The sequence below is a fragment of the Lentinus tigrinus genome (genome assembly GCF_003813185.1).
Source record: "Lentinus tigrinus ALCF2SS1-7 unplaced genomic scaffold L226scaffold_35, whole genome shotgun sequence".
In the NCBI taxonomy this organism is placed as follows: Eukaryota; Fungi; Basidiomycota; class Agaricomycetes; order Polyporales; family Polyporaceae; genus Lentinus; species Lentinus tigrinus.
Window position 1 is genome coordinate 168,754 of NW_027137944.1, and position 11,946 is coordinate 180,699.

General features: G+C 54.5%; 2 protein-coding genes across 2 annotated transcripts; one reads left to right on the forward strand and one right to left on the reverse strand.

Moving 5' to 3' along the window:
* Nucleotides 1-683: 683 nt before the first annotated feature.
* L226DRAFT_469788 (P-loop containing nucleoside triphosphate hydrolase protein) lies at nt 684-7,640 on the reverse strand (the record flags this gene model as incomplete). Its single annotated transcript, XM_067676249.1, has 39 exons — nt 684-809; nt 862-885; nt 943-1,055; nt 1,108-1,369; nt 1,421-1,546; nt 1,603-1,625; nt 1,684-1,747; nt 1,803-1,932; nt 2,043-2,106; nt 2,163-2,281; nt 2,342-2,444; nt 2,506-2,745; nt 2,796-2,857; nt 2,911-3,054; nt 3,105-3,172; nt 3,232-3,329; nt 3,385-3,658; nt 3,716-3,808; nt 3,862-3,921; nt 3,976-3,988; nt 4,052-4,139; nt 4,193-4,241; nt 4,294-4,683; nt 4,740-4,843; nt 4,898-4,924; nt 4,975-5,002; nt 5,064-5,109; nt 5,165-5,300; nt 5,360-5,390; nt 5,440-5,536; nt 5,600-5,663; nt 5,715-6,147; nt 6,200-6,361; nt 6,418-6,458; nt 6,517-6,580; nt 6,634-6,807; nt 6,860-7,123; nt 7,176-7,494; nt 7,555-7,640. The coding sequence occupies 39 exons, from the start codon at nt 7,638-7,640 to the stop codon at nt 684-686; spliced, it is 4,809 nt and encodes a 1,602-aa protein (XP_067531251.1).
* A 2,190-nt stretch (nt 7,641-9,830) lies between these two features.
* Nucleotides 9,831-11,900, forward strand: L226DRAFT_469890 (subtilisin-like protein; the record flags this gene model as incomplete). The annotated part of the gene is made up of 4 exons (XM_067676259.1): nt 9,831-10,475; nt 10,529-10,643; nt 10,696-11,678; nt 11,736-11,900. The coding sequence occupies 4 exons, from the start codon at nt 9,831-9,833 to the stop codon at nt 11,898-11,900; spliced, it is 1,908 nt and encodes a 635-aa protein (XP_067531252.1).
* Between the last annotated feature and the right edge of the window lie 46 nt (nt 11,901-11,946).

The following is an 11,946-nucleotide window of genomic DNA, read 5'->3' on the forward strand; positions in this document are numbered from 1 at the left end:
ATTTGGAATCGTCGACCAGACCAGTTTTCCAGAGGGAACGTTCAGGCCCTACTCATCGGCGTTGAAGCAACATGATATTACTTGGAGGAGGCGATTGTAGAAGTGTTGGTGCGTGAGCTAAGTCTGTTCGTTGCGCGCGAGCCTGTTGACCGTTCCTGCAGCTAGCATGGCGTTCCAAGAAGCTCACAGTCAGCATAGTACGACGTGGCATGAACGATACTCACAAATGTTGGTGAGGATGTTCTTGAGGGAAAGCTGGGTGAGCTTCGTCGCCATGTTCTCAGGCAAGAGGTTTCCGCCGGTAGTAATGTAGGTCCCGTTGATGCCGGAAACATAACCGGTAGCCTATACAATGTCAAAAGTCTCCGACACAAGGAGATAATGAAGTGTGGTGAGCGCGGTCCCAATTCACAGATCCCCGGACCCACCGTCGGACTTTGGATACTGTAAGTACAAGCACTACCTAGAATCGTATCCCCTTCGAGCTCCCGATAGACACGTGTCCTGTGAGTATTGAACTTGGAGTAGTAGATGGCATGTAGAGTCAGTCTTGCCAACAAGCCTTCGTGTCCAGGTGGATAGCTAAAGCATAACGAAATCTACAATAGATAACCTACACATTCCAAGGTGCTAGATCCAGGTCAGAGAGAAAGCGAGGCGAGACCATACGGTGGTATTCTAGCTCATGACGATGCACTTGCAGCATTAGCCATGGCGTAGAGCTTCTCTCTATCTCCACTCTCGTCGACGAGAGCCCGAAGCATACCCTGCTCATTCTTGAGCAGCTCGCTCGGCTCGCCAAATTCCACCTATCATACATGTCAGCAAATTATCGCGTGCAGGCCAGCAGAGAAGACTCACGATGCGTCCAGCATCAAGAACCATCTGCAGGAGCAATCTATGAGCGACATGTCCATGTAAATCCAGCAGTTGTAGACTCACGATCTTGTCCGAATCCATGATCGTCTGCAGCCTGTGAGCAACGGTCAGGAGCGTAACATCCTTCCCCAGTTCGGTTCGGAGGGACGTCTGAATGATGGTGTCGGTTTCATAGTCTGTACATTCCGTGAGCATCTTGTCCCTTAAACCAGGTCAATGTGCACCTACCAATCGCAGAAGTAGCCTCGTCAAGGATGAGCAGTTTGCTGCGGCGCACGATCGCGCGCGCAAGCGCAAGAATTTGCCTCTGTCCGACGGAAAGGTTGGCACCACCTCCCGCGATCTGGGAGTCGAGTGTGATCCGGGACTGGTCGTTCTCGTCCTGCACGCTGAAGAGACCGGCCGAACGGAGCGCGTCGTTCAGAACGGCGTCGTCGTGCTCAGAGAAGGGATCGAGGTTTTGGCGGAGAGTGCCGCTGAGAAGCTCGGGCTGCAGGAACGTGAGCCACGTAGAAGGTCAGTAGACGAGCGTCTGACTTACAACTTGAGGGATAATCGTGACATTGGAACGGAGCGCATCGAGATTGAGCTTTTCAGTTTGCAATCCATCGTATCGAACGTTACCCTCGGTAAGGATACAACGGAGAAGAGCGAGCGTCAGCGAACTCTGCTCAATATGTTAGCATCTCACACTGGTACCCACGATGACTCGGCCTTGCTCACCTTTCCACTGCCGGTACGGCCGACTGCAGAAGTGGTATAAATGTAAGTGCGAGCAGAGCAGTGAGGTAGGGTGTTGCTTACCAATACCGACACGCTCTCCGGAGCCAACTTCGAAGGAGATCTCATGGAGTACCTTCGGGCCGTCCTAAGGGTTTCATTGTAAGTATTTATATTCTAGACTGGGAGCCGAGAGCACGTACGGCGGAGTAACGCGCGGACAGGTGATTGACTTCGAGTTTGCCGCTTGCAGGCCAATACGCAGGAGGCACTCCTTCGGGTGTGGACTTCGGCTCCTGTTCGATGAGGAGATACTGCATGATACGCTCCAAACTATCAGAGGTTAGTATAGAATTTTCACCATCTGGTACGCAGGACCACTTGCCTGTTACCTGATAACGAGCCGAATATCAGAGCTATCCAATACACGGTGGCAATATCACTTACCAGATACCTCAAATTCGTTGAACATCCGAACGGAATGCATGATGGTGCTAGTGAATGCAGCTATATCGAAGGATGAACATCAAGGGGCGGCTGATTGGATGCAGAAGGCTACTCACTGGCCATCGCCAACGAGAAACCGGTGTTGGATGCGCTGAGGTGGCCACCATATGTGAGATAGGCAGCGAGACTCGTAGAGAACATAGTTCCAATCAAGTCAACGCGGATGCCGACCCATCTGTGAAGTGAGTTCGTGAGAATGCGTGGGAGCTTGGGAGAAGAAAAAGGTCTGGCGAACCGGTTGAGGTTAACGTGCGTGATAGCAGCTCGGCTGTATCTGTCGATACGGTTGTATGCCTCGGCTTTAAACGCATCCTGCACACCATATGCACGGATGGACGCTGTGAGATATGCAATGTCAACACAATCACAACGTCCGTCAAGCAGACAGCAGACACCCACTAATGCCACTGATTGCGGCACCGAAGTGACCAAGGACGGGCGCTTTGGCATTGCTCATCTCGCGCTTCACGGAGAGTTGGGCCTTCATAAAGATGTTACCAATGATGGCACCGGCGAGGGCAACAAAGATGGCAGGAATGAAGAAGATCGGAGAGAAGAAGACCACAGCGAGAATCTTCAAGACAAGGAAAGCTACCAGCTCGGCGAGCAGTTCGGTAGATCTCGCGAAGCGGTTGTCCACTACGGCAAGGTTAGGTTCTGCGCTATCAAGGCTCGCAAAATTCGCTCACCTGTCTGGATGTCTTCAGTACACCGGGCGATGATACGAGCGGTAGGCGTCTTGTCGAGCCACCTAGATACATCGTGTCAGGGATGTCAATATTTGTATTGGTCAAATTCACATACCGCAAGGTTGTCCCAAGGATCGAGGTCACGAGCTTCTGGTGCACGATCTTCGCCGCCCGCATACTGCCGTACACCCAGTAGAAGACGGTGAACGCTGCACCACACATGCCGGCAATCACGAGGAGCGTATACACGGTCAAGTAACTGTGACAATACGTCATCGGTGTATCTCATTCGAAGCCTTGACCACGTACTGGAACACGTTGACCTCGCTGGTAGGGTGCGTCTCATACTGTGCCGCCCATACTCCGAGGTACCAAATCTGACCACGGCCCAATGTCGTCAAGAAAGTTACATGATGGGGGAAAGACGAACACTCACCTGCACATTGAGGATGAAGTGGCGTATGAAATACCCGGATGCATAAATGCACCAGAACATCGCGGGGCGCTTCGACACGTTTCCAAGGTAGAGCGCAACTGGGAACGGACACGTTCGATGACTGACAGACAGCAGTGACATTTGGAAACTTACTAGATTTCCACCCTACATGGCCTTCCTCGACCTCTTCGGCGACGACGAGCTTGCCCGAGCTCTTCTGCCCTTCACCGGCCTTCTCGTTCTCGTCGACCTTGTCAATCTCTTGTTCTGCCTTCTCGAGCTCCTTTTGCTCCTCTTCCACCTCCTTAAGGAGCTTCGAATCCCTGGAGAGCGCAGAAGAAAGCGATCCCTGGCTGAGGATGCGTCCATCGGAGCCTATGTCTACGACGAAGTCTGCCATGGGGCTGACCATGGCGACATTGTGGGTCTAACGGGATTATGCGAGACGTGAGGAGAGAGCTACATCAGCATGGGTGCAACTTACCACGAGGATGATGGTGCGACCGCTGAGGATGTCGCCCTTGAGACACTTGTCAACGATGTGACGAGAAGTGTGTACGTCGAGCGCCGCCAGGATCTGTGCAAAATGGTTGGAACGAGACAACTGGAAGGCGGCGTGACACAACCTACATCGTCGAGCAACAGGATCTCTGCGCTTGAGTAGACGGCACGCGCCAGCGTGATACGGGCCTGCGGACTTCTAGTCAGCAAGAGCATACCGCACAATATGGAGAATATTTTCACCTTCTGACCGCCGCTGTATGTGGCAGATCGTCCGATCAGTAACAAGGACCACAGAAGAGATAATGCGACGCCTTACCTCAGTGTCAAACCCTTCTCTCCCACCTCGGTTTCGTCTCCCGCATCGAAAAGCTCGAGGTCCCGCCGCAACGCACACTGGTCGAGCACTACGAAGACGAATGAGTATGCGGTAAGAGAACATAGCGATGACTCAACTCACCCTTGTTATACCGGACTTCGTCGAAGGGTGCACCAAACACAATGTTGTTCTGCGTGAGCCATCAGTACGGGTCCCAGGCTCTGCGCAACTTGAAGGCAAACCTTGATGGTGTCGCTCTGCACCCATGACTCCTGCGCAGCGTATGCCACTCCTCCACTACGAGGCAGGTTCACGAACGAGTCCGGTCCTTGCGGGATATAGTGCATTTCTCCCAGCAAAGCCATAAGCAACGACGTCTTTCCAGCACCTGTCGGCCCGATGATGAGGTTGATCTTCCCACGCTGGAAGAAGACCTCGTCGTCGATGCCGAGCACGAACGTCCGCTTGCGCGTGCCTCCTGGGGTGACCGCCACGGTGGGGGAGTCTGCGGCCCATGTGAAGGACGCATGGCGGATGCCGATAGAATCCTTGAGCTCCTCAGGAATTGAGTCAGCGAAAATCTCGGCCGCATCAGGTTCGTCGGGCTCGGTGTACTCGTCGATGAGTTCAGTCTATGATTAATGGTGAATTTCCAGCCACGAAGAGGATTGGGGGCAAGTAACATTACGTTGTACAGGAAGTCGGAGATGCGCTCCATCGCGACGTTGGCCTGGACAAGCTGCGGAATCATGAAGAACGTCGCGCTGATGTCCATGCGAAGCATGTCGAAGACTACAGCACGGTATTCAAATCTTCTACCGGAATGTTGGTGCAGAAATCACATACCAGATATTGCGGAGAACACCCTTGCAGCTGCGAGCGAGTCAGTTAACGGTCGCAAAGATATGAAGGACAGAAAGTACCAGTCAGTTCGCCCTTCATGATGACCGACTAGAACCAGAGTGCATCAGATATCGTGTATTGCAATGTGCGTGGGAGCCTAGTCACTCACGTAGGTGAAGAATGTTGTGAGCATGATGACAATTGGGATCAAGTAGCTGCAGGGATCATACGTGAGAATAGGCTTAAGAGCTCTAGAACATGGGCACGTACTTGCAGAGCTGGTTTGCCAGCCCGTACATGCGGTTCCTCTTTACCGCAACGAGTTCCTCTTCTCGCTTCTTGTCGATCTGAGTCGCAATGCGCGGCTCCCAGCCGAAGAGCTTGATCATACGAATAACGTTCATCACTACCCAGATGAGATAAGCATAGTAGAGCAGCGCGAAGTTACTAAGGAGGGCGACCCACTTTCAGTGACCAACTGCACTCTGTGATCCGTCTTCAACAGCATAAGCATGAACACGAGCCAAACAGCGCAAAGTACTCACTCGCTTCATCTTCTCACGCTGCGTCCCTTGGATATGTTTTGTGATGTAACCAGGGACCGGAAGAGTGAGCAGCATCGCTAGGCACCCAACCAGAGCACTACAATGCATAAGTTTCGCGCGTCGGCGAAATTGAAAGCGGAGGATCATTGGTATTGCATACCTCCAACCCATGATCTGGTACAGGAAGACGATGCACAGAGTAATCTGAAATGGAGACTCGACAGCTAAAGGGAGGCGTCAGCGTATGCTAAACCAAGTACAACGGGACTACGCACTAGCAAAGACGATGTACATGCTGATGTTCTCCAGACTGCTGAGATCGCTTGACACCAGGTTGTTGATACGCCCGACCAAGTTCTTTCCCTTACCCTTTGGGGGCTCTGGAGCCTCAACCTTCTTCGGAGGCTCGGCGACTGGTAATGCCTTGCCCTTACCCTTGGAGGACGAGGAAATTGGCACCACTGCAGTTGCGGTGCTGGAGGTCGCAGTATGCGAAGTGGACGTTGCAGTCTCCGTATCGCCGCCTTCGGAGCTCGACCCTTCCTCGTCTTCACCGGCTTGCGAAGAGCTATCAAGGGTCGCCACTGCTGTATTCTCGCCGCTCTTGATCTCCACTGTCTCGGAAGTCTCTGCCTTCATGCGGACGCGCAGAGCATGCTCGAACACAAGCTCCGTCACGATCGCTTGGATACGAACAGTCACGCGAGTCTGGGAATGACGTAAATACCAAAATGCAGGGCTATGAACAGCCTGTACGCACATGCATGAACATGAACCATTGGTCCGAGACGCTCTTGAACACGCGTCCGCAGAAGAAGAGCGCGATCCAGAACCACGGCTTGACGGTGGCACCTTCACCGCCCTTCTCGAGGTACGTCAGAAGATTGTTGATACTTATGGGGGCAGCGAAGGCTCCGATGACCTGATAATGCGTGCTATCAGCCAACATACCCTTAACCGGCAGCGCACGGGACATACAGCGGTGATTGACATAGCAGCGAGATGGAGCAACTCGACCCCTAGGTGTGAGAGTCATGTTAGTATATTTTACCAGGAATACGAGCATGGGGAACTCACGGAAAACTTTGATAAGCTTGAAGGCGAGGTGACGGCGTGACTTGTTTAGTATTGGATCGAGGACCTGAAAGAGTGTTGCATCAGTATATGGACGTGCCTCCCAGGGAAGGGACTCACCGGAAAGCTACGACCAACGATATTCCTCAAGTGATCGTAGTCGGGAAGAGGAGGGAACATGTCAAATGGCAGGTGGGGCATCCTGTACGCGAGCCACACAAGGGGCGATATGAAGTTGTACGAGGCAAGGGAGAGCAACGACGCTATCTGTTCTGGGTTTGGCTCGAGGATCTCCTGTGGGTGGGTCAGCATCCAGTCTTGAGGTTAGACAAGGTTCGCTGCTGACCTTGGGGTTCACTGGGGTATATCTCCTGGGCACGATGACCGGAATGACCACGCCAGCTACGGACAGGAGCGCCAACTTGGCCCAGAGGAAAGGGCCCTCGGCAGCGTCAATGGGTATCCGGTCGACTCTCGCAAGAGGCCAGACATTGCGATACAAGTACGCGCTCCAGACAAAGAACAAGAGCCACGAGACGTGCGCGTGCGCGCGACGGTTCACCTGTGAACTCCCGGACACTTGAAGAAGACCAAGCACGGACAAGTACGCCTGGCAAGGACATGAGCATACTCCATGTGACAAGGCATAGGGATGGACGTACAAAGAGAGCAATCTGCACAACCTGGACAATCCGAGAGTCAGACAGGACCTCGATCGTCGCGGTGTTTAGCACGAATTCGGCAATGGAGATGCCGAGAAGCGCGAGGATTGCGAGTAGCTGAACTACCCTGAACGCCATGATAGTGAGTCCTCCGACCCCGCTGAGCCTGTTGTGGATGTAGGAGGGTCTTGAGGTGACTGTTGCTAGCTCTGCTGCATCATCGGACTTGTTTGAGGCCTTGCCCAGATCGACTGCCGATTGCACAAGCAGCGCCAACCCTGCAACGTAGGCAGGAAGAACAAGAGAGTCGAGCCATACACTGCGTGAGAAAGGTTAAGTCACGCTTACGACGCGTCGCAATCGGTTCAGGGGAGCACACCTCTGGCTGACAGACGCGATTGTCGCGCCTGAGTCGGTTAATGGAATTTGGGTGAGCTCGGTGAGCCACTGCATGGAAGCCTCCATGACTTGCAAGTGGCATGAACGGGACGCCTATCCCGGATTTCGTGGACGTTGTGGTTGAAGTTCAAGGAAGGAAGGCGACGACACGACGCGTCCGAGAGAAACTGTGATCGTTCTATTGGTCGAATTCGATCAAATATCATATTCTTATATGTAGACAACTCTGTGACTCACTGATCCGACGGCGAGGCTGTGCCGCACGTAAGATTGGCCATGTGCTTTTTGACGATAAGTGGGGCGGCGACTGTATAACGCTGACTCTGTATATAGCGGCCAGTAGTGTTGTCTGGACTTGACAGCGTGAGACCGGATACTGTTCGTCCATTGCGCAGATGCTGAATTCTAAACGTCAGCGGCTAGATGACGAGGTCGATGGCGCAGAAGGAGGACTGAAGTTGCCGTGAGACCGGACGACGATAAGGCTCAAGGTGGCGACTATCAACTAATTTGGGTGGCGGTGCTCTCCACTTCGCAACTTCACTCACTTCTCACGAGTCGCACGCAAGGGCTGCTCACCGTGGCCGTGGCCGTGTCGCACGTAGTAGTACTACGCGACGTCCGACTCGGAGACAATAGAATGATGTGTCAGGGTCGGAGCTCCTGGCAACCGAGGGAGGGATGGGACGTCCTTGCTCCAAACACCAGCGAATAACCAGCATCAGGTAATGAGCTTGCATAGCGGCAAATTGACAAGGTCTTATGGAATCCGGATGCAATCACGGAGGAGGGCCATGATTGAGTGAGTGCTGAGCGTGCCATCGCCCTCAACCCACACAGATGTACCTATGAGCAGATACTCAGTGGGCTTACGAGAACAGGAATTGAAGAGCTGAGAACGTACCTGAGCGCGTTCTTTGTGATCGTCCTGGGACAAGTTCAAGGATTGCTCGCTGTGCCCCGTGATTCTAACTACCCAGAAGCCGTCCAGCAAAGCGAAGTGAACAATCGGGTCACCAGAGATCGTTCCCAGCCGGGATGTTCGATCTCGACATGTCCCGGGGCTCGGACTTAAGACTGTGGCGGGGGACTTTAGCTGGAAGTGCTAGTGAGTGTCGATACTCGGATATTGGCGTCATCTTGTCTCCATCCAATACCCAGCAGGGCAAGGCGATGTCGTACGGCGTCCTCTGCCATCATGCTGACGATCTGCCCGTACGGAAGACCGCCGTTAGCAGAGACAACGAAAATGCAAGGCAATTAGTCGTGTCCACCTAATTTGTGCGTTATGGCCTGATGGTTCATCGTAGGAGAGAGAACAAAGTGAACGTTTCGAATACCGACTAGTAGTAAGTAACCGTATCAGCCACACAGTTCATATTCCGATTGATTGCAGCCACTCCTAGCTTCACGCTCCGATGACGGGAACATGTCGGCGATTAAAATGTTCCCCTCATACCACACAGATCGGTTTGTCCATGTCAACAGCTACCTGCGCATACATTACGGAACCAACGCTTTTCTCAAGTTGGAACACGGCCTCTGTAATGCTTCCTTCATTTCTGCGCCCAATCGTACCTGCTCGTCCATTAATATCGCAACTTGTTCCAGCGCATCTGAAGCAGCCTTTGATGGAAGAAGCTCACCAACTTCCTTCTTCCGGACTTATCGGGCTTACAGACGTCAAAGTTGGGCCGTCGCGCAAGGTCGCCTTATCTCCATGCATGGAAGGTCGTCGACCTGGAACGCCAAGCACAGCTGAGACTCCACAAAGACACACACTTTTAAGCCTCTCTTGTCGCGGTTGTTTGTCCTTCTTCCAGGTCAGGTAATCGAGCGCATAGACTGCACGCAATTTACGTCCCCGAATCTGCGACTTCCGTGACGATCACGTCCATCACCCATCGGCACCTGTAAAAAACCCGCAGGGCTAGTCGCTTTCAGAGGCAGGTAGAGCGTGAACAGGCACGGTGCGTTCCTGGGTGTCCATCTGCCTGCATCCAGCTGACGCGCTCTCGTTCAGGTCACCGAAGGAAGAGGAGGATTTGTGGTGTTCAAGCTCAAGGCTGGCCTCGTGCTTCAATGAAGCACTTCTTGAAGCTTCTCTCCCCGCCATCACCGCAATTACGTTGACTAGACACGAAGGTCGCGATTCCCGATGTCCATGTTGAATGGAACCTATAAAGTCGACGCGGCCAGCGTGTCCCGCACTGTCCAGCTCCCCGCCCGACGACTCTTTCCACCGAACGTCCTAGGATGCTCCTCTCCCAGCTTGTTGTGGTCGGTCTCGCCGCGTTCGCGTCTGCAGCGCGCGCGCCTGCGAGGCACGTCGTGCATGAGTCGCGCCGTTCTCTACCCACCGGATGGAGTCCCGTCCGGCGCGCAGAGCCAGACACCATCCTTCCCCTCAGCATCGGTCTCGTGCAGTCCAACCTCGAGAACCTCGATGCCTACCTCATGGACGTCGCCCACCCGGACTCGCCCAATTACAGCAAACACTGGACGCCTGCCGAGGTTGCAAAGACCTTCCGCCCCTCCTTGAAGTCGGTCGATGCCGTCCGCACCTGGCTCGTCGAAGACGGCTGGATCAACGCGGAGCGCATCGTCGTCAGCAAGACCGGGGGTTGGGTCATGGCGAACGTGACCGTGGAGGAGGCAGAGCACCTGCTCGGAACAGAGTACTACGTATACGAACACGCGGAGGACGGCAAGCAGCACCTTGCGTGCCATGGCGGGTATCACCTGCCCGAGCACGTCTCAAAGCACGTCGACCTCATCACGCCGACGCTGCACTTCGACGTCAAGATACGGAGGCATGGGAGCGTGGCCGACACGAAGATCGGAAAGCAGCTTGGCAGCGTCGGGTTCGGCGCGGCACCCAAGATGGGCGGCCCCGTACATGTAAGCCTTCCGTACCTCCGTGAATGAAGCCTTGTCTCACGCCGGCCCTCTAGAGCATCTTCACAAACCTCGAGCACTGCGACGAGGTCATCACTCTTGCGTGCTTGCGTGCGCTCTACGATTTCGAGTATACTCCGCTGGCACCGAAGAAGAACACCATCGGAGTTGGTGAGTTGACTGCCTGCGAGTCCTCCGAGCGTCAATCTGACTACCACGACAGTTGAATACACGCCGCAGTCACACGTTCCGTCAGACTTCGATGTCTTCTTTGGCAACTACTCGAAGAGCCAGGTGGGTGAGCGCCCGACGCTCATCAGCATCGACGGGGGGTCGCTTGTCACCGGCGGCGCCATTGGCGAGTCCAGCCTCGACCTCCAGTATGTCATGGGTCTTGTCGGGAAGAAGCAGGAGGTCCTCCTCTACCAGGTCGGCGACGCGATCGTGGGTGGCTCATTCAACAACCTGCTGGACGCCCTCGATGGATCCTTCTGTACGTTCGAAGGCGGGGACGATTCCATTGCAGACAGTTCCTATCCCGACAACCAGCCCGGGGGATACAAGGGTGCAGAGGACTGCGGCGACAAGAAGACCGCGTTCGTCATCTCAACGTCGTATGGGTACCAGGAGGCGGACCTCACCCCGGCGTACATGCAGCGCCAGTGCGCCGAGTACGGCAAACTCAGTCTCACGGGGATGACGTTCGTCTACTCTTCTGGCGATGACGGCGTCTCTGGCTTCGATAATTTGTGCCTCGACGACGAGGGTAACCAAATCCCCGGCACAAGTGGCACGCGCTTCAACCCAACCTTCCCAGGCGGGTGCCCGTACGTGACCTCCGTCGGCGCGACGCAAGTTGTACCTGGGAACAAGGTGACCGACCCCGAGAGTGCAGTCTTCCAACGCTTCCCGTCCGGGGGCGGGTTCTCCAACGTCTTCCCGCGCGCGGACTTCCAGAAGGACGCCGTCGCAAACTACCTCGAGAAGTTCCCGCCTGGGTACGCGCCGGAGTTGTTCAACGCGAGCGGCCGTGGATTCCCCGACGTGAGCGCGAACGGGCTCAACTACTCGATTGCAGCGCATGGCGCGCTGTCTCTCATTTCTGGCACGTCTGCGTCCGCGCCGACCGTCGCCTCCATCCTCTCCGCCATCAACGACGCGCGGCTAGCGATTGGCAAAACATCTATTGGCTGGGTGAACCCTGCAGTGAGTTTGAGCTCGTCGTCTCAATATGTGTCCCTTAACTGATCTTATGCCCCGCAGCTCTACTCGTCTACTTTTACTGGCGCGTTCCATGATATTATCAACGGAACGAACCCAGGTTGCGGCACACAGGGGTTCGCTGCGCGTCCGGGATGGGACCCGGTAACTGGACTGGGTACGCTGAACTTTAAGGCGCTTCTCCGGAGGTTCCTCGAGCTACCCTAACACCCTTGACTGGATGACAAGTCGTGTACGGCCGTTGTTGTAGGCA